This window comes from Rhipicephalus microplus, chromosome 1 (genome assembly GCF_043290135.1).
Source record: "Rhipicephalus microplus isolate Deutch F79 chromosome 1, USDA_Rmic, whole genome shotgun sequence".
Taxonomy (NCBI): Eukaryota; Metazoa; Arthropoda; class Arachnida; order Ixodida; family Ixodidae; genus Rhipicephalus; species Rhipicephalus microplus.
The window spans coordinates 255,020,894-255,043,726 of record NC_134700.1 but is presented as its reverse complement, the minus strand read 5'-3'; the positions used below and the strand labels follow the sequence as shown (position 1 = coordinate 255,043,726).

Genomic DNA, 22,833 nt, shown 5'->3' with positions numbered 1-22,833 from the left:
TGTATTGATCCCACACGAAAGCTTTTTACGTATGACGTCAAGATAGTGTCGTGATTATTTCATATATGTTTGCAACATGTGAAGTCATGATGGCACCATAGATTAACGTCATCACGCGATCATTTTTAAAAAAAATCCCCTTTGTTGGCGCCGCCGACGCTGACGGCTACTTTTCACCTTCGATGAGGTATCGAACACTCTCGCCCAAATACTTGATGGAAGTAAAGTCGATACATTTAGGGCGCAAGGCGGGTGAGACACTGATACGACTTCATTGTAACGCTTCTTCTATATTCTTCAATTTTCCGCTCATAACATGACAACCGAGCGCAATGTCAGACAATCTTCATTTCTTCGAAAGTTAGATGACTCGCGTGTTTCTTCCTGCAGCTCAAATATTAGCTTCTTTCTTTTAGGTTGCTTCTAAGAAAATCAGCATCGAATAAGGCAAGCAGGTCACAAGCACGCACGTTATCAATTGTAAAATCAAAAACTATCCCACCATACAAAATACCAGTACCAACAATACGTACCTGAAACAGACCACTTGTTTTTGGATGGTAGGCTTGGCAGGTTCTTCTTCTTCTTTTCTTCTTTTTGCTGTGTACATGCAGAACGAAGAAAACGAGAACATGCCTAAACTGTGTAAGTGTCGTGAAGGATCTTGACTTGACTTGACTTGTGTGAGTGTGGCTTCCACAGCTTTGTCAGCTAAAGAAAAGAAGTATCTAGAAACTTCACTTTGACGTTGGCGGGCGGAATTTGTCGCAATCGGTTACTATGCGCGCATGAGCTCTGCTGTATCTTAACATGATTTGATTGATTGATTGATTTGTGATGTTTAACGTCCCAAAACCATTATATGATTATGAGAGACGCCGTAGTGGAGGGCTCTGGAAATTTCGACCACCTGGGGTTCTTTAACATGCACCCAAATCTGAGCACACGGGCCTACGACATTTCCGCCTCCAGTATCTTCACATGATCATTTCCAGGTTTTATTGGTCTGCTGTTATTGTATAAATAGCATGTGTGATCGCAAATATAACATCAGTTGCAAGTTAATACTGTGTGTGTGTGTGTGTCTCTCTCTCTTTTGTGTCCTTGTCGTGGTGCACTATACCCATATAAATGATAAACTTACAAAAACGTTCAAGATTAGACATTCGTAAGAAGAATGTTTATTCGAACCACAATAATTATTTTGGAACCTTCTGCCTAGCACACGTATGGACATTTTTTTTTTAAGTTGCGATATTTTGCAAGCACGGATATTGTATAACTTGCTCATTAGCCTTCCCATTCAAGCATTAACAACAAAACAATATGCGGATTTTAACGAAGCTTCACATCCTGGAGCTCCTCTTACATTTTATTCACTTATGAACAATGCATTATATTTACACGCTTCATAAGAAACGTCGATCTTTACGGAAGGAAAAGACACGGGGACAGTTTAGAAGCTATTGAACATGTGTTGGATTGGAAAACATTTTTTTTTTCTGCGATCAGATATCGACCATCTTTCCTTGCGGAACCTCACACCTTATGTAGCATTAAACATCCCAAGAACAACAACAACAAAAAAGAGATCGCTAACATACAACGTAGAAAATAAGTGCCCATAATGCTCCAGAAAATAAAACTTATTCAAATGGGCGTTCATGGACGTATAGGCATCAAGAGACAGCTTAAGTGCATGTTTCCGTATTACCGCTTTGGAGTAATAATATTACCTGGGATTTTACGTCTCAAAAACATGATACGATTACGAGAGGTACCGTAATGGGGAGGGCTCTGAAATTTTGACAATGGGGTGTTTTTTTAACATGCACCGACAACGCACAGCGCATGGGCCTCTAGCATTTCGCCTACACCTAAATGCGACCGCTGCAAGAGGGTTCGAGTCCATGACCTTCAGGTTGGCATTGGAGCATCATAACCACTTCCCACTTCAGTGGAGTCACTGCTTATCAAATGGACGGATTACCGACTATTATACAACACGCGGCATGGGGTACAATGCTTCTGCAGAATCTGCATCTGCGTGCTCCTGCATCTGCAGAATCTGCAGATGCTGATTCTGACTGTAAGAGAAAATTAAGTTAACTGTTGAGACAAAACCCATCGATGCCTCATTAATCTCGAAAATTGCCCGGTGTCCCACGTGGGCGTCCCCCGACGGCGGCGTCAACAAGAGTGACGCAAAAAACAAATCATCATCACGCGATGACGTCACCATATAACGTGGTCATGACGTCACAGATTGCCAATATATGCGAAATACGCAACGTCGTGACACTGAAGCCACGTGATCGAAGTAACGTCTCAAGATGTCATCACAGAGCGTCACAACTACCGATCACGAAGGCAGTGCAAAACCAGGTGATGCGCCTCCAATCTTGGAGGCCATGCAAAGCTTCGTTAGGAGCAGAAAGCTTTTGGAAGGTGTCGGGGAAAGATCAATCCAATTGACTTAGAATAGTAACAAGATGGTTTTCGCTACCCAGACGTCTTCGGTGAGTGCATAAGGGACGCTGCCACTTTTATATAACAAAAAGCGAAAATCTCTTTCGATGTATATAGAACGCTATCACGCCTACAAAAACTTGTTTGTCTTGTTTTCGTCACACTACATTTAAACTTCAAGTTTTACAGTAAATATAATATGTGGTCATTCCCGCACCAACACCACGATAGGGCTACGAGAAATGCTTTGGTGGTGGACTTTGAATTTTTTTTAACTTGTGAGCATCTTTAACATGTTCCTATATCTAAATACACTGGTGTTCTTGGAGTTTGCTTCATCTAAATGTAACCAGTGAAACCGAAAATTGAGCTCGCGTTCCGGATGTTAACAGCGCGATGCTTTAGCTTCTAATGGTGAGTGGGTCTGCTGACTCTCTTCAGATATGTTTGCTTAGACGTAGCTACATACCTAGTTTCATGTGTCGCTCATCACGAAGAACGCATCGGCATTGGCGTCACCTAGACATGTTTTTAAATGCGAAGCATTTTTTAGTGAACTTCGGCGACTTGGAGCGTATCTATCTATCTATCTATCTATCTATCTATCTATCTATCTATCTATCTATCTATCTATCTATCTATCTATCTATCTATCTATCTATCTATCTATCTATCTATCTATCTATCTATCTATCTATCTATCTATCTATCTATCTATCTATCTATCTATCTATCTATCTATCTATCTATCTATCTATCTATCTATCTATCTATCTATCTATCTATCTATACGCCTATGACATTTAGTTCTCGTGGCCGTTTCGATAATGGTATCGATACCAAACTTAGCATGGCATAACATGACTGTATGAAGAACATATTTGACGAGTCATAACATGAAAATTATGATATGTATGTCATGAATGTCATGATTTAGATTTCAAGGTGCTGCAGCTTTTGCGGTAGTTTCCTTTACATGGCATGTTGCGAAACCGGTATGGTATGGCCTGACTGCATGGCGAACACAAGCGACAGACCCTAACATGAAAATTATGACATGCGTGTCATGTAACAACATGACTACATGTCACGCTCATGATGCGCTCGCGGCCATTTCGCTAGTGTGACATATAACAATTTTGGTATTACAGTACGTGAATGAATGACGACGGTATGATACTGGTGCAAACATGATAAACATGGGACGCGTGTCATGTAACAACATGACTACACGCTACGCTCACGATGCGCTCGCGGCCGTTTCGCTAGCTTCTCATGTACAAAACTCGGTATTACGTGACGCGAACGAACGACATAGCTAAATGACACATTTAAACATGATAATCACGACATGCGTGTCATGTTACAACATGAATACATGCCGCACTGATGATGCGCTCACGGCCATTTCGCTTGCTTCACGTATGCAGAAGTTGGTATTACGTGACGCCAATGAATGTCGAAGGTATGTGACTGGTGCCAACATAATAATCATGAGATGCGTGTCATGTGAGAACATGACTACATGCCAGAGTCAAGGTGCCAATACATTTCGACGTGACGCGGTGCGCGTGCTCGCTGGCGTTCATTTCATGCGACGTGACGCGCACCACGTCACGTCGCGTGCTCGCTGGCGTTCAGTTGTACACAGGCAGTATTTCAATGTTTATTGTAGCGGATGGTTTATTTGCACGTGCGGCGTCAATCACTGTGCAGTTTAGGAACAGTTCATTATTGTACTCACCAAATCGCGTAGGCAGATCCGTAGACGCGTCGCAGGTCACCTTCGCGGGGGCTTGACATAAATACACAGTTGCTATCATTGCAGTAAGTATCAAGTTCCACGGGCCATCAGAATGGTCAATCGGGTGAGTCGGTGTGCTCCCATCTTGAACGAATACTGGTGCCACAAAAACGACGACGACAAGGAGAAGACTGACTGCAGCGCTGACTCACAACTGAATTTTGTTCCGAAATGAAGCGGAATAAATAGCATGTAAATACTAAATAGCAAGGAACCATCACACATGCAAAACAAACAACAAAAGTCTGTGTAGTTGATGAGACAAGAACGTGACGCAAGCCATCCGTGAGGTATGACACTTCTGCATATGACTGTGCTAACGAAAGCTGACAGAGACAACTGTCACCTTCCAGTGACATGTAGAACATCTCCATCATCTTACGTGAGCGCTGGTCTCCATGGCAACGCAACATTTTCGTTCTCTCAAAACCAGGTTTAGAAGCAATTCTTCGACACTCAATGGCCAAATAGGAACCTATGCTGTTTTTACACTGCGCGCATGCCTCTGGATTCGGATGTTTATGCACCTACTGCTTTTCCAAACCACTAGTTTACAGGTATGTCTAGCTGTGCAGGAAGTTAAACGGGGTAAAACATGACAAACGGCGAAACTGCGTGGTAAAACACAGAAATAAGTTCGTAGATTGTCGAACCAATGCAGTATACAAAACTCCATATTCTTGCTTCAACAAGCTTTGCATTGGGCGAACTAGTAGGCACAATAACATCAGAATACAGCAGCATGCCCGAAATGTAAAAAAAAAAACAGCGCAAGTTCTCATTTGGTCATTCGTTGTCAAAGAATTGCTTGTACACCTGCTTTTGATAAAACGGAGCTTTTGCATAGCCACAGAGACCATGCGCTCACATGAGATCCAGGAGGCGTTCTACGTGTCACTGAAAGTTGACAATTGTATGAGTCAGCCTTCGTTGGCACAATCATATGCATAAGTGTCATACCTCACAAATATAATGCGTCACGTATCCTTTTCTCACCAGCCGCATAGACTTTTGTTGTTTCTTTTGTTACCTTGTGCATGCGCGTTGGCTGCTTGTTTTGTTAGTACTTTCGGATGCTATTTAATCTGCTTCTTCTCGGAATCAAAATTTAGTTACGAGTCAGCGTTGTAGTCTATCTTTCCTTTCTCGTCCTAATTATAGTCGCGCTAGTATTCGTTAAATATTGAGTTCTACAGTGCATTGAACGCTTAAGAATATTCGAAAGATAACCATCTTCATATAGTTGTAAGAAAAATTCCTGTTCAAAACGTTTATTAGTACTGCCGTAAAACAGCGGTACTCATATATGCCACCTTTCATGTCACGTTAAAGACAGCGGTACATATATGTAACCATCTTTTTCTGTGAGCTTTTTCTGCGAACTCTTCAAAAAGTGTGTCATTCAATTTATTATGTGATCATAAATGTTCTGTAAATTTCAAGCCAAAAGTATCCTTTTGGAAGTGCAGCCTCACAAAGAGTTAAAACGTGATGAGAAAAGGACACAACCTGTTCTAGTTCGATGCGATTTTCAGCTCCCCGCGTTGACTGTTAGGATTATTTTTCAAATATTCGCTGTTCAAGTAGTTAGCTTCGATGCGTGACATGGTTATTCTTGTCGTCGTTATCATTCCAAAAAAAAGAAAAAAAAGAATGATTTCACGGTAGTTAGTGGGACACGAGAGTGAACATTGTATTACCAGAAGTGGTTGATTGTTTATTGTACATACTGTGGGCATTTAGTATACCAATCCTCTTCATCCATACATTATCATCATTATCATGTGTTGCTCATGCATCCTCATCGTTGTCACGTAGCATCATCATCTTGGTTCGTTCTTCTCAGCTGTCGGCTGCCGGTTCCTCAGGCCTAATAAAGGTCTTCCAAACCAAGACTTCATACGTGGTGGAGCGTGCTGTTAGATCCCTCGCCATCCTCTCGACCACTCTACCCCCTGGAGCTACGTTCAGGTCGCCGCTTGGGCCAGGCGTCCAAAAATATGTCGCACCTAGAAGAGGTCGGTGCTGCAACCGTTCCCACTCCGCCACCGCGTGCCGCGCCTTTTCACGTCATTAACAGCCTCCAGCGTGAGCCCCATCCCTTCGCTGGTATGCGCGGGGAAGATGTGGAGGAATGGCTGGACGATTTCGAACGTGTCGGTGCTGCTAACCGGTGGGATAACACCTACAAACTCGCTTACGTGTCATTCTACCTCACGGGTGTCGCGAAGACGTGGTTCCTCAACCACTTCATCGACATCCCCGACTGGTCAGCCTTCAAAGATCAGCTTCGCCATGTCTTTGGCACACCGACTGTTCGTTCGGCTCTCGCAAAGAAAGCTCTCGCGGCTCGGAAACAGCCCATCGGGGAGTCGTATACATCCTACATCGATGATGTCCTTTCACTTTGCCGCCGGGTTGAAACCCCAATACAGAGTCAGACAAGGTACGCCAGCTTCTTAAGGGGATTGCACCCGTCGCATTCAATTCCCTTGCAATCCAAAATCCGGCTACCGTTGCTGACGTTGCGACAACCTGTCAGCGCCTCGAAGAACTCGAGTCTATGCGCCAACAACCGGACAGTGACGCGGCCCGTATTACGGCGGATCCAAACCTACGAGACACAATAAGGGTGATTATACGCGAAGAATTAGAATCAATGGGATTCACACTACCTTCAGTGTGTCCCATTCAGTCTTCTTCAACGTCATTGCGGGATGTCATCAGGGAGGAGCTCGCGTCCATGACCCACATGGCCCACCTGCAGCCCACTGTCGCTCGTACTCTCCCATCGTTCTCGCATGCCGTCGCCGCACCATCAGGCACCGTCAGCTCGACGTCGCCGCCACGAACGTACGCGTCGGTTGCTGCCGCACCTCCCAGAAGCTTTCCCACGAGCTTTCCATCACCACCGCATGAGCCATCATCTGTCCCTCTCACTGCTCTCTCTCTCCCGGTGCATCTAACACAAGCTACTACCCTCCTTATCGATCGACTCGCCCTACGTGCTATTATTGCGGCTATCGTGGTCACATTTCACGCTTTTGCCGCAAGCGCCATCAAGATGAGCACCGAGGTTATGACATACGCGAACGAGACTATACCGCAGTAGCCTTGTACCAGGGCCGTCGTTATTCGTCACCGCCGCGTCGGTCTCCATCTCCGCCAGCATCCGGTGAACTGCGCAGTAGTCATCGATCAACCAGACGCCGTTCACCATCGCCCTACCGTCGCTCCTCTCCTCCTCTTCAGCCTGCTTCCCTCGCTTCTGATCGGCGTCCGGAAAACTAAGCGATGCAGTTTTTGGAGGACAAACTGCATTCTAACACAGTACTCCAATTCCTCCAGCGCGCCCTTACAATATGATTGCAGTCTCAGTTGAGGGAGTGGACGTTAATGCTTTGGTGGACACTGCGGCTGGGTTTTCTATTATTCGTGCTGATTTGTGTACCCTTCTTCGAAAAGTCACGACGCCTTATGATGGACCAACACTGGTTACAGCCCAGGGAACAATGATTCACCCTTCCGCTCTCTGTACTGCCCGTGTGCTAATCGACGACATTCTTCATCATATACAATTCGCTGTGCCATCCCCGTGCTCCCACGAACTCATTTTAGGCTGGGACTTTCTTTCATCCGCTTCCGCGGCTATTTGTTGTGCACAATGTGTCGTCCATCTTACTGACACAGGCCACTTGCTTAGTGACGAAACCTACAGGCCACTTCGACTCATCGCTGCTGTAGACATCGAGTTACCCCCAAATGAACATCAATTAGTCACAGTTTTGTCCAACGACGTGGACTCTGGTGACATTTTGGTCACTCCATCGCCCCGTTGCCTTAATAAAGGCATAGCTCTCGCATCAGGTGTGGCTCGCTTCAACAATGGATCAGCTGTCCTCGCTGCTACGAACACCACACCAGATAAAACTTTACTGCCGCGGGGCACTACTGTCGCCTGCGTTGCCGATCTGGAGCCTGCGTGCGTCGTGCCTCTTACCCCTGCCTCCCCTAAAGGCCATCCTGGAGATCATGCTGCTTCCTCGGCCTTTACAGCAGCCATCAACAAGGACTTGACAGACTCGCAGAAGCAGCAGCTGCTTGATTTGTTGCAAAAGCATGCAAACTCTTTTGACGTTCATTCATCCAGCCTGAGTCAGACAACTGCTACAGCACATCGTATTCAGACCGATGGAACATCCATTGTGCATCGTCGTCCGTACCGCGTCTCCCTAGCCGAACGAAAAATCATTGAGGAAAACGTAGACGATATGCTGCAACGGGAGATAATCCGACCCTCAACCAGTCCTTGGTCGTCTCCAGTGGTTCTGGTGCGTAAAAAAGACGGTCCCGTACGATTTTGCATCTATTACCGAGCACTCAATAAGATCACTAGGAAGGACGTATACCCCATGCCACGTATCGACGACGCCCTCGACTCCTTACAAGGTGCTGAATTCTTTTCAAGCCTCGACTTGCGTTCCGGCTATTGGCAAATCCCCATGCACGAAGATGACAAAGAAAAAACTGCGTTTGCAACCCCGGACGGCCTATACGAATTCAATGTTATGCCGTTTGGTCTATGCAATGCGCCCGCAACTTTTGAGCGCTTGATTGACACCGTGCTGCGTGGCCTGAAATGGAAGACTTGCCTATGTTACCTCGATGACATTGTTGTCTTTTCATCGACGTTTCCTCAACATCTGCAACGCTTGGACGAGGTCCTGACTTGCCTTGCGGGCGCTGGTCTTCAAATTAACACCAAGAAGTGCCATTTCGCCAGCAGATCTATCAAGGTCCTCGGTCATGTTGTGAGCAAGGACGGAATTCGTCCAGACCCTGAGAAAACTGCTGCGGTGCTTCGCTTCCCTCGCCCTGACAAGCCGAAAGATTTGCGAAGTTTCCTTGGTCTCGCCTCTTACTTTCGGCGATTCATACAAAACTTTGCCTCCATAGCCGCACCACTCCATAAGCTACTTGCGTCTGGTGCGCCCTTTCAGTGGTCTCAGGAATGTGAATCGGCTTTCGACAGGTTGAAGAGTGCCCTCACGACCGATCCTGTACTTTCTCATTTTCACGATGGTGCACCGACCTTCCTCCATACAGACGCTAGCGGCCACGGTTTAGGAGCCGTCCTCCTCCAGCGCGAGAACTCTTCGCGAGAGCGAGTCGTTGCGTACGCCAGCAACGTCCTCTCCGCAGCCGAGAGGAACTACACGATCACCGAGAAGGGGTGCCTCACCATCGTTTGGTCAATGCAGAAATTTCGTCCCTATCTTCACGGCCGCCATTTCACCATTGTGACCGACCACCACGCTTTATGTTGGCTTTCGACACTCAAGAACTTGTCGGGACACCTCGGCCGCTGGATTCTACGCCTACAAAAGTATGATTTTTCCATCGTATACAAGTGTGGCAGAAAGCATAGCAACGCCGATGCTCTTTCTCGCTGCCCACTACCAGCGGCTCCCCTCAGCGTTTCCGCAATCACTTTGCACAACACACCCTCGGAGTCCACGTCTACGGCGGTTTCCTCTCTCGCCTCTACGGACCAGCTGCCTTCGGACGACCCGTACGATTTTTCTTCTCGTCAGCTAACTGACCTATACCTTCGACGTATTATTGGCTACCTCACTGGCAGTTCCCGTCCACCTAATGCGAGGCTCCGTCACCAACTTTCGCAGTTTAAGCTGGACAACTCGGTGCTGTACCGCAAAATTTACCATCCTGACGGTCAGCGCTGGGTTCCCGTTCTACCCCGATCGCTTCGGTCCGAAGTCCTCAGAGCACTTTATGACCATCCGACGGCTGGTCACCTTGGTTACCACAAAACCTACGATCGCCTTCGAAGTCGGTTTTATTGGCCAGGTATTACCACTAGTGTAGCTCGGTACGTTGGGTGCTGCACTACCTGCCAATGTAGAAAACTACCCACATCTGCTCCAGCCGGTACACTACAGCCTCTTCCGTGCCCGGCCACACCATTCGAAGTTGTAGGCATCGATCTTTATGGCCCCCTTCCAGTCAGTGCTGCTGGAAACCGATGGATAGTAACAGCCGTTGACCATTAGACGCGCTACGCCGAGACGGCATCCGTCACTACCGGTTCAGCTTCTGAAATTGCCGACTTCATCCTCCGAGCCATTATACTGCGTCATGGTGCTCCACGTGTATTGCTCAGCGACCGTGGAAGGGCCTTCCTTTCACAACTAGTGAACGAACTTCTTCGCGCCTCTGGCACAACTCACAAGACTGCCTCTAGTTATCATCCCCAAACTAACGGCCTCACTGAGCGATTCCACCGCACTCTTGCTGACATGATCGCCGCCTACATTCAACCAGACCACAAGAACTGGGATATAGTTCTACCATTCGTCACTTTCGCCTACAATACGGCTATTCAGCGGACAACTGGCTACTCACCATTTTCCCTAGTTTATGGACGCTCCCCTACTTCTTTCCTGGACGTCTCTTTCTTTACCTGCCATGTGGATTCATCTCCATCCTCTTCAGAGGAATACGTTTTACGGCTCGCAGAGAGCCGCCAACGTGCTCGTATGAACACTGAAGCCCGACAGCAAGACAGAAAGCTGGTTTATGATGAATCGCATTGTGCTGTATCCTTTCAACCTGGAGACGAAGTGCTCCTTTTGACGCCTATTCGCACACCTGGTTTGTGCGACAAATTCCAGCCACGATTTATCGGGCCGTACACAGTTCTTGAAGAAACTTCACCAGTGAATTATCGCGTGACGCCACTTGTAGCCCCAGCAGATCGCCGTTATCGAACTACTGAGGTCGTCCATGTCTCCCGTATGAAGCCCTTCATGCGACGTTCTTTGTCCCCTTGACTTGCCGCGGCCAGGCTGGCCGCTTTCACGTGGGGGGGAATCAGTGTGGGCATTTAGTATACCAATCCTCTTCATCTGTACATTATCATCATTATCATGTGTTGCTCATGCATCCTCATCGTTGTCACGTAGCATCATCATCTTGGTTCGTTCTTCTCAGCTGTCGGCTGCCGGTTCCTCGGGCCTAATAAAGGTCTTCCAAACCAAGACTTCATAATACGTACATGAGAGCTTGCACAAGGTATACTGAGGTATGGCTGCTATCATTGTTTGAGGACAATGCTTCCACGCTTACGCGAAGTGGAACATTTATATCCCGACGGTGAAAACCTGGGAACGTCATATGGTGATTCGTGTGCAAAGATGGCAACAAACATATCATAAACAATTGCACTCGATATTCACTTCTTCAAAGCATCATCTTTTCGTGATAGAAACGTCAAGGCGTGTACTTCTCAGTCATAGGGTAACCTGTGAGTGTGCTCATGCGTATAGCGCATGAGCACGCAGCGCACAAGGCACGTGAGAAGCAGAATTCCTAACTTGAGTCGTAAACGCGGGAAGGCGTTCCACTTCACGCTGGCGTGCATTTCGCTGCTCCAAAACACTAACTAGATGAGATTCACTAGTTGACGTCATTGTCTTTCTGTGCCGCTTACTACAGCAGCTTCATTGGTGTGTGCTTTCGCGCTCGAAGGAGTAGGTGGCCCAGATATGCCTTTGGTGCATTTGGAAGCTGCTTTGCTCCCAGACGGCAACGCCAACCCCGCCAACCACATACACTATGATAAGAAGAAAGTGTGAGAGATGTAAGACACACTTGTGAAACCAAAGCGCTGAAATGGGCTAATAGGTGAATTAATTGTCAGCCTGTTCTGTCATCTTCTCCTCGCTTGTGTTCCCCACTTGTTTGTTAGCCATTTTTTACGTGAGTGAAGCTTTGCTCAGAGCTCATTGGCTCAGAAAGCCACATGAGCCATTCAGCCATTCTTGAATGTGTCTGAGCTAAGTGCCCGACTTACATGTAACGTATCTAGTCGCAGTCATTGTCTCGCTTTTTCTTTTACTTTCCAGTTCACCTTTACACACGAATGGTATCAAACAAGACAAAGTATATTTTGCCATCTTACATCTCCTTTTTATATCGCTCACTCTCTCAAAGGAAACCTGGTATTTTTTAGCGGGCAGTCTTTCAACAACATGCTTATTCCAATAATTACACCTCATTTCACTTGAATAAAACTATGAAAGAGGCCCTGCAACACTTTTGTGAATAATCATTAAATGGTTTGCTAAAAAATGCTTCGCATTTCTTAGCACACTTCGGGTACCTTTAGCGCATCCATCCATCCGTCCATCCGTCCGTCCGTCTGTCTGTCTGTCTGTCTGTCTGTCTGTCTGTCTGTCTGTCTGTCTGTCTATCTATCTATCTATCTATCTATCTATCTATCTATCTATCTATCTATCTATCTATCTATCTATCTATCTATCTATCTATCTATCTATCTATCTATCTATCTATCTATCTATCTATCTATCTATCTATCTATCTATCTATCTATCTATCTATCTATCTATCTATCTATCTATCTATCTATCTATCTATCTATCTATCTATCTATTTATCTATCTATCTATCTATCTATCTATCTATCTATCTATCTATCTATCTATCTATCTATCTATCTATCTATCTATCTATCTATCTATCTATCTATCTATCTATCTATCTATCTATCTAGCCACCTACAACTTTCAGCTCTCCTGGCCGTTTCAATAAGGGTATCAATACAAATATTGGTATGGCATAACAAGATTGTATGACGAGCCCAAGTGACTAGCCAGAACATGAAAATCATGACTTATATGCCATGAATGTCATCTTTTACATCGCAAGATCTTGCTGCTCTTGCGGTTGTTAGTTCACATGACATGTTGCAAAACTGGTATAGTATGACGTGCTGCATGACGAACACAAGCGACAGACACTAACATGAAAATCTTCACATGCGTGTCATGTAAAACATGACTACATGCCACACTAATGATGCGCTCGCGGCCATTTCGCTAGCTTAACTTATACCAAACTTGGTATTACAGGACGTGATTGGATAACGAAGGTATGTGACTAGTGTAAACATGATAATCATGAGTTTCGTGCCGTGTAACCATATGACTACATGCCACGCTTATGATGCGCTCGCAGCCGTTTCGCTAGCTCTACATATACCAAGTTTGGTGTTACGTAATGTGAATGGATGACGAAAGTATATGACTGATGCAAACATGATATTCATGACAAGCATGTCATGTAAGAACGTGACAAAGTACCACGCTCATAATGCGCTCACGGCCGTTTCGCTAGCTCCACATAGGCCGAATTCGGTATCACGTGACGTGAATAGACGACGAAGGTAAATGACACGTCCAAACATGATAATCATGATATGCGTGTCATGTAAAGTATGACTACATGCTAAACTCATAACACGCTCGCGGCCGTTTTGCTAGCTCCACATATACAAAATTTGATATCATTTGATGTTAATAGATGACGAAGATAAATGACCCGTCCAAACATGATAATCTTTACATGGAAGCCATGAATGGCATAATTTATCTCCAACTGGTAACGTTGTGCTGATTTTAAAGTAACTTATTAACCTTCCTCATTCGTGCTACGCATATCATTGATTCTCCCTGTACGTGGGATCTGCCAATTTTGTCTCACGAATCACCTGCCGCAAAACCTTTTAGAATGCGTCCAGTACGAGCGAAACTACAAAGACTTGTCGCACGCTTTAAGCACTATTTTCGTACCAGTGAGCGCGCTGAAAGCTACGTCGGCAGGGATGACGATAAGCGAGCAAGGCCGTTCCTCACTGCACTTCGTGAACTTGATTACTTTCTCCCAGGAACGAAGCTCCATAATTAAGGCGTGGTCCCGCCATAATCGTATGTAGCCACCTCCCGTTAGTTCTTGAACCGACCGTAGAGGACGGTACTTGTACATATAACGAAATGCCTATACACTGAAAAATGCAAATGGTACGATACTAGAGGACGTTACTTGTAGTATAATAAGTAATAAAAACCACAGCATATCCATGGAGTGAATGATGATGAGTGGGGCTAAGCTTCTATCAGCCAACCCGTTCCTTCAGTCCATTCGTTCATTCTTGCTTCCGTTCATTCGTGCGTCCATCTGTCCATCCGTGCATCCGTCCGTTCATCCGTGCATCCATCCATACGTCTGTACGTTCGTGGGTCCGTCCATGCATATGTTCATCCGTGCGTCCATCCATCCATCCATCCATCCATCCATCCATCCATCCATCCATCCATCCATCCATCCATCCATCCATCCATCCATCCATGCGTCCGTCCGTTCGTCTGTGCCTCCTCTTGTGCGTCCATCCGTTCCTGCGTTCGTCCTCGCGTCGATCCGTGCGTCAAAACAGACAGACAGACAAACGACGGACGGACGCGGATTCACGGTTTGCCGATAAATAGTATGTTACGCACAAGGCGGTGGCGGCTCGCGCTCGAAGACGAAACCCTGATGTGTGGGCGCGCGAGAAAATAGGAATGACGCCACACGAAGATGATGGCGATCGCGTGTCGTCAGAGGCGTCGTCCACTAGGGGGCGCGGTGTAGTAATATAAAAGCCGTTCTGGCGCGCACGCGCCTACAGAAGGTCGGTGGTTGGACAAGGCTGCAGAGCGGCGTGCGCGCAAGGTGGCGGTGGCTCGCACTCGAAGATGGAACCCCGATGTGCGATCGCGCGAGGCAGAAGCGTGCCGTGAAACTGCGTGGCAGCACCGACAAGATCCTGGCATACGAGAACGGGAGGCCGTAGCGGCGCGGCAGCGGCGTGTGGACCCAGCTTCGCTCCACTCTCCATCTGTCACCCCCTAGATATGCTGTCATTTTTTTTTCTTTTGAACTCGAGGCTTGCTTTGAGTGTGATCATGAGCGAGCGTCTTATAGTGCGTGCTAGAGCTATCGGACACGTCGCGTACTTTTAGGGTGGCGGCGGTAATTATGCGTCTCAAATCTGCCAGTCGCCATGGACTTAAGGGGGCCCTGAAACACTTTTTCAAGTTACCATGCATTTTATTCACTGCAAGAGCTTATTGCCTCACGAATTGAACATTACAAACATTCTAAAAGTCCATGCAGTGCGAGTAGATTTGCAAAGGTTTGTCGCATGCTGCAATTGCACTCTCTCTTCTCTCGTCCCGACGAAAGCACTGTAAGCTAAGCAGGGAGAGATGGCAGGGTCACAGAAAAACGTCACGCGCGCCTCGTGACCATGGACACTTTTTCTTCTTTTTTTTTTCTTCGAATGCGCGGCTTTGTCAGTGTGATCGTGCGCGCACGCGTGGACAAGTAGCGACCTCCCGCGGCATCCTTTGTAACGAGTGACTGAGCGTACCATGTTCAAGTCAGCCAATGGCTGGTAGATGGGCTTACTACGTGTGATTTTTGGGCATATTGCGTGATTTGTCGAGAGAAGCCAAAGCAGTTCTTAGCTGACTTTTATAATTTATTGTGAATTCCAGTCCGCACTCTGCGCTATTATATTTGGCTCGCGTTTTGTCGGGAGCCTCTACTACCGATCGGCAGCGTTTTTTGACCATGCTCAAAAAGTGTTGCCAGGCCCCTTTAGGCGTCAAGTGTCGAGATAGAGGGAACGATTTACAGCTGACTGAGAATTCGTTGTAAATTCAAGGCTTGGAACGATATAATGTTGGACTCACGTGTTCTTTATAGCCTCGACTATGGATCGGCAGTGTTTTCTGACCACATCTAAGAAGTGTTGCAGAGCCCTTTTTAAGGCTAAACACCCCTTTTAAATACTCGTTGAACATTATTGGTTCGATTGATTGATATGTGGGGTTTAACGTCCCAAAAGCACCATATGTTTATGAGAGACACCGTAGTGGAGGGCTCCGGAAATTTCAACCACCTGGGGTTCTTTAATGTGCACCCAAATCAACAATGTAGGTTCGACTAAACGCTCTAATAAATGCGGAGCTGAAGGTGGACCTACCTGAATATTACAACCTCGGGCCGCAGGCATGAAGTTGCACAATTCTTTACGAAGGTCTTGCGGCAAGGCAAGTTGGAAGGCTTTCTTTGACTTGCATTTGTCTGTCATATACCTTGCGGTCGAACCCCACAAAGAAAACAAATGCAATTTTTATGTATTTGTATTTCAACTTCCCTGAATTGATCTTTAAGATCTTTCTATCACTCTTGAGATGGCATAAAAATAAGTAAGAAATTTATAGTAGCCTATTGAAACCTCAAAGTATGAAAGAAAATTTTGAGTTCTGTTTGCTTATTAGCAGATTGAAACGATGGGAACGAGATCTCGTATTCATGAGTAGCTCACATGCTAAAATTGCTGACTCCAGCAATTTCAACTCCGGATATGTCACAAGCAATAAAACAGCCACCGGCCGGGTCGGCAAACGGGAACTCGTACTTAAAAAGGAAAATTTTCTTGAGCACGTGTCTTAACACTCTGGAGCAAGTTCAAATTGTTTATTTTCCTTCAAGAGCGTCGTATTCGGTTGACGTGGCAGCCCTATTTATCTCACAAACGAAACACTTCAAAAGACGGAGCCCCACCCCCCAAAAAAAGGAGGGGGGCACAAATAGAAGCGTTGACTTTCAAGAAAGTTAATTCGTAAACACCGTGATATATATTTTTTCTGCAGACCTAAACGAAAGAAAGTCATGGCTTAGTCGCGACTTGATTGGCAAAATTTTTTATTAGACATCAGATAATTGTATTAACAATGTATATGGTTAACAGTGATAAGTCATATAATATGTTTTTTTTTCAGTAATGGGGGTGTATATTTCGTTGTTTTTACAGTTGTTTTTATCATTCTATTTCAATTTTTCTTCTTCTTTTTTGCTCAGGACTGCCCAACTATATATTGCACGGTGTTGAATTAACATTGCAAGTCCACGCTGTTGTTCGTGTACTCCTGTTGTTTTTGTTTTGTTTTTTGTGTTTCGTCTTTGCCCTGTTTTGTTTACGAGAAGTACGAACACGCCAAAGGATTCACTTCAGCCCTATTTAATATTGTACGTATTGAAAAGACCATGCTGAGAGTATGGAATAGAACATTGCAGAGCAGCTAGTTACTCATGCGTTACTGGCACAACGTATATATACTGATATTGTACCAAGTCAACCTTCCAACTCCAACCAGATGGTTGATTTTCGGTACTGCTGGTTCAACGAGATGGTTGACTCAGCAGTGCCACGCGAGTGTACAGCACTGCTCGAGAGAGTTTAAGGACGAAGTAGTAATTGGTTGAGATGGCGCTCGGCTGCTTAAAAGTTGTTAATCCTAAGTGAGACACCAAAGACCCTTTCAAGACTTCGTTAGTCCTATAAAGTACAATTGCCAATAATGGTATCTCGTATTATTGATTTATCAACTGTGAAAAAAGGGATAGATCTCGCATCGCTATTTGTTGAGAACAGGTACCTTGCCTTATTTGGGCTCAGTAAATGATGAACAAAAAATTAACCGAACTATCCACGGTGCTGCATAACTAAGCATACAAAGGCAACGTAAGTAAAAAAATGCTATTGGTATATATCTCCGCGAAAAAACGTACAGTCGAAGTCAATTACGCTAACTCCAGCCGTGCTTGATTTCCGCGTCATTAAATATGCCCGTTTCTTCTAAAGAAGCTCCGAAGCGCTGCCATTGCTTGCTAATGAACTTCCCACATGACCATGGAGCTAGCGTTCTTTTTTTGCCACGATATTTTTTTTTGCCATGACCTACGTCAGTCAACTAGAGGCGCTGTTTGTACTGTGCTTAGCGGTACCCCTGAGTGGCCGGAATACTTCAACGTGGCTGCACGATTACGTAGGAGAGCAAACTCGCTTCATTCGAGGTGTGTAGCTATAGCATTCGGCGTGAGCACTTCCGGGTCGGAGACAGCACGGAGGCTGTCGGTGGCTTGTGGGGTCAGAGGATTTAGTTGACGCTCAGTAAGAGTATCGCATATAGTCTGTCGCATACAACGTTAGCGAATACTACGCATTCGACGAGCCCTCTTAGACACACACAGTTCCCATTCGAGGTCTGTGAGATACATTTTGCGTCGTACATGGGACATAGGGATATGATAGCTTTCCGAACTATCACTAACTACGTTTGCGCGGGAAAACGTTGTTTTATTTTTTATTCGTGTCTAAGAAACTGCTATGCTTCCACATCTGTTCTTTTCACTACGTTGTTTCCTAAAGGCGTAGGTCGCGCTAACTTATAAGCAAGAGCAGCATAATAATAAGTGTTTGCGACACACTTTTGCGTGAGCAGGAGCAAGGGTTCAGGAAGAGAATTCGGGTTTATGCAGTGAAGGACTAGTATAAAAAATATACTATATCTTCAGTTACTATATTTGTCTAATAAGATCACAGTAGTGATTTATTGCGAGTTTGGAGGGGTGTAACTTCATGGAGTATACGACAACAAACATAGAATCAGCTCTACAGTATTTGAAGTCACTTATTTTTGAAATTCCACTCGTGCCTAAACTTGAACAATACTTTATCCGAAGGAACAAGGCGCCACCAAGACGAACACAAAAAATCACATGGACGAACGCCATGTCCCTTCTTTCGTTCATCTCCTTCCGTTAAACATAAACCTACTAGCCTAATGAAAAGTACTGCTTGAACAATACGGTTTGTTGTGCGGGTCACACCAGTTTAATTGGCACCTTCATCTATATACTGCACTGAACTACTCTATTCGTCAAATACGAAGGTTCATTTTCAATGGGCGTAGAACCAGGCCTTGGATCAGCTTACCACACCCCACATTTAAACAATAACAAAAATGACCCCCTTTGTTTTTTGGGCAAGCGCCATCGTTTCATGCGACCGCATGACACTTATACACCACTTGAGTGAAGAGGCAAGATAAGTCATGCGATTTGCATTCACCGATGACATTATGACGCACATTTTACTCTGGTTTTTCACCATGTTATTGACAATTTATTTTAAACAAAATAGTGCAAAAATGTACGCGGCAGGACGAGGTTAGGTTGGGTCATAACGTTCAGCAATAAGTGAATTTTGTGAAGATACCACAGAGACCATATATACTGTTGCAGAAATGATTTGATTGATTGTGGTGTTTAACGTTCTAAAACCACCATATGATTATGAGAGACGCCGTAGTGAAGGGCTCCGGAAATTTTGACCACCTGGAGTTCTTTAACGTGCACCCAAATCTGAGCACACGGGCCTACAACATTTCCACCTCCATCGGAAATGCAGCCGCCACAGCCGGGATTCGAAACCACGACCTGTGGCTCAGCAGACGAGTACCTTAGCCACTAGACCACCGCGGCAGGGTGCAGAAATGATTTTACGCACAACTATTGTTATATTGGAACGTTGAAAGAGGGCACTTGTAATGAAATAAAAAAATCACAACAAAATTGACGATCACATTTTATTATGACTACAATTTTCTAACTCCTAACGCGAAGCATTTATTGTGGACCTGAGATCAGATTGTCATCCGTTATTCAACAGCCTAAAAAATAGTTCGAAATTACATATGCAATAAATAAAAACTGTGGAACAGTACTCCAGGAGCAAACAATATGGGCTCAATTCCCTCCTCAGTGCTTATAATCAGCATGATGTCACCGCAAGAGGCACTGTTCATTTGAAACGAACAGTGCTGTTTTCTGTCGGTGCGTTCAAATGGGCAATAATGTCACGTGTTTGGCAGGGCTGTGTAAACCGTTGAAGCTTGCGCATAAGACAAATACATCCGTCTAATAAGAAAAGAAAGGATGGTGCGCTTTCAATCTTACATGTCCATATATACGATTGAGTTGAAGAAATATGTGTCTCGTTAATGGAGTTACTTGAGACTGATATCATTAACGCTAAAAAACATGACGGACAAGACAGTGACACCAACAAATTTTAGCGCTTTTTGTTTCGTTATTAAAGTCAAAGCCGTAGACTACTCGTCAAAAACGAAAGCTAGCCGTCGGCGCGGACATCAATGCGAGTGATGCAAAAAAGCATGTGATTGATTTGTGGGGTTTAACGTCGAAAAACCACCAGTTGATTATGGAGACGCCGTAGTGGAGGGCTCCGGAAATTTTGACCACCTGGGGTTCTTTAACGTGCACCCAAATCTGAGCACACGGGCCTACAACATTTCCGCCTCCATCGGAAATGCAGTCACCGCAGCCGGGATTCGATCCCACGACCTGCGGGTCAGCAGCGGAGTACCTTAGCCACTAGACCACCGCGGCGGGGCAACGAAAAAAAGCATGTGATCAGTCCGCTATATCGCATAATCATGACATCTCACGTCCCTAGAAATAAGTGACATCACGTGACGTAGCACTTTACGTCATCGCATAACACCGCTTGGTGATAGGTGCGCCGATCATGGAGGCACGGGAGGTGGAGAAGGCTTTTGGAGGGGGAGGGGGGTGAGAAGGTGAGGACGATCAGTACACGTCACCTTCTATTTTAAAATAATATTCATTAAGGTAAAGGACCTTCCGAGTTTTTCTTTTAATTACCCGCCATCCTCTCTTGCGCTGATCAAATGAATCAGTTCAATAACTCGTACAAACTAGCTTAACACTCATCTCTACTAATCTTCATCGAAGTATCGAACCATGCCTAGCACATTCCCGAGTCATGGAAGCGGATATTGGCAAAGGCCTTTCATCGAACCACTTTCCTCTCTGCGTGAATCGATGGAATGGGAGCTCGATTCCGTGTTCTGATATGACGCTCCTCTATAGCTTTCGGAAGGGCGGTCATCTAGCCGAAGTTGGTGCGAGCGCCAGGCAGTGAGAGTTACACTGAGCACACACAAGCGCTTCACGGCTTTCTTCAGTAGTTCGCCAGCCGTTTTCCTTCGTGCCGCACTCATGTCAGCGCAGTTTCGCCCTGCTGAAGTCGCACCGTCCTTCAAGGTGCTATTTCCTTTTTCAGCTTTGCAATCACCTGAAATAAAATGCGAGTTTGCCATATTAATGATTACGTGGCGATCGCTTCATAACGAAACACATCGCGGAACAGCACAGTGCGTGAGTTCGCATTTCATCGTAACTTTCGGCACTAGTAGACTTGTGAAGAACACACAAAAAAAGACAATACCGTGCATCATAGATCACAAAAAAAAAAGCCACACTACTGGAAACGGAAACCATATTATTAGTTCACAGCGGTACATTTAGGAGAATCCGACCACCCGGAAATGTTCCTCGAAAATTTTTACCATTCGCGCGAAAGCCCCCTTGCCTGACATGTTGAATCTCCTTGCCGAAAATTACTTACAACTTATTAATGAATCAAGTTCCTGCATTGTGGTTTTTCAGGCTAGTTTGTGAGAAGAATTAAATATTATCATAAGCTCCTTTTTGACGGAAATTTTCACCTTAAAGGGGTACTGCCACAAAATTTCGGGGCCGAGATAGCCTGCGGGGTCGATTCTCTTGAGCATTCGTATATCACCTGCAATATATCAACAGCGAATATAGCTTGGAAGGAATTTTAGATTCATTTTGAAGTTTTCGTGAGCGACCGACTCCATAGCGCTATGACACCCTCGGAGGGGACTCCGGAATGACCCCCTACTTCCCCTACGTCACCACTCTGCGGTCAACAAAACAAGTAATGATGACGTCATAGCCGCCATTTTTCTTTTGCCGCGTTAGTTACCGAAGTCTATATTTTTCGGCGGCTGGTTGCCGGTGTGTGGCCGTGGCGCACACTTAGAAAGTTATCTGTTTGGTGACGTTCTAGTCCCGTTTCCTATTCGGAAGTAATTTTTGATGCAGACAGTACGGAAAAGCGTCACAGTTCTGTGAGCTGACGGGGTCAAGAGCTGCACATTCTAGGTTGCGACAGTTGCACCCAGATTTTGGAACTCTTTCAAGCTGAAACTGATCGATAATGAGGGGCCTGTAATTATTTATCTGTCGCGTGCAGCAGCAAACGATATGTAGTGTCATGACTAACAGGCCCCCAGCAAGGCATTGCAGCAGAAAAACGCGAGGCCAAAGCTTTTGTATCAGTACAACTTTAAGCCTGAAAACCAGCCTGCCTCATATGTTCAATCTGCATGCCATAAATTTCTTATAAGATGATAATGAACAAGGCTCTTGGAATGTGTTTTTTAGAGGTCGTGCGTGATAAAATATTAATATTTTCGTAATTTATCTGTTCACTTCACGTTTAACTTAACAAGTTCATTCAATACAAACTGTTTGCAGAGCACACTAATTAAGCGACATTCGTGCAATTTTGGCAAAATATTTATGTGTATTATTTTACTACAGGTTCTCGTCAGCAGAAATTGAGAAACAGAAGACCGAGTTTTGCGTCACTTCTACAGCTTTATTGTTTTTTCTTTAATTCATTTTTCTTTTTTCTTTTCCAAAGGGTGGGGGAAGACAAGTGAAAAGCATGGAAATAGTGCACTTTTATTCAGTGTGAAGCGCAGCAATGCTTCTAAGCCACAGGTACTGCGGGGTAATGAAACATAATGACCTGGTGCAAATAAGTCACGGGCTTTCATGTTGCCTAGTACTTCCTTTTGAGCGAGCTTGAAATCGGGCTGTTGGCAATTTCAGAGCCCGCTTGAAGGGCTTTTTACGCAATATAGAGTTTT

At 45.2% G+C, this 22,833-nt stretch overlaps 1 protein-coding gene across 1 annotated transcript in view; it reads right to left on the bottom strand.

Moving 5' to 3' along the window:
• Positions 1–19,618: 19,618 nt before the first annotated feature.
• LOC119164602 (uncharacterized) overlaps positions 19,619–22,833 on the bottom strand; it is a 156,814-nt gene continuing 153,599 nt past the window's right edge. Inside the window, exon 17 of the mRNA XM_075893676.1 lies at positions 19,619–21,164. Within this exon, the coding sequence (XP_075749791.1) occupies positions 21,129–21,164 (36 nt within the window). The 3' untranslated portion in view covers positions 19,619–21,128. The remainder of the gene's footprint in view (positions 21,165–22,833) is intronic.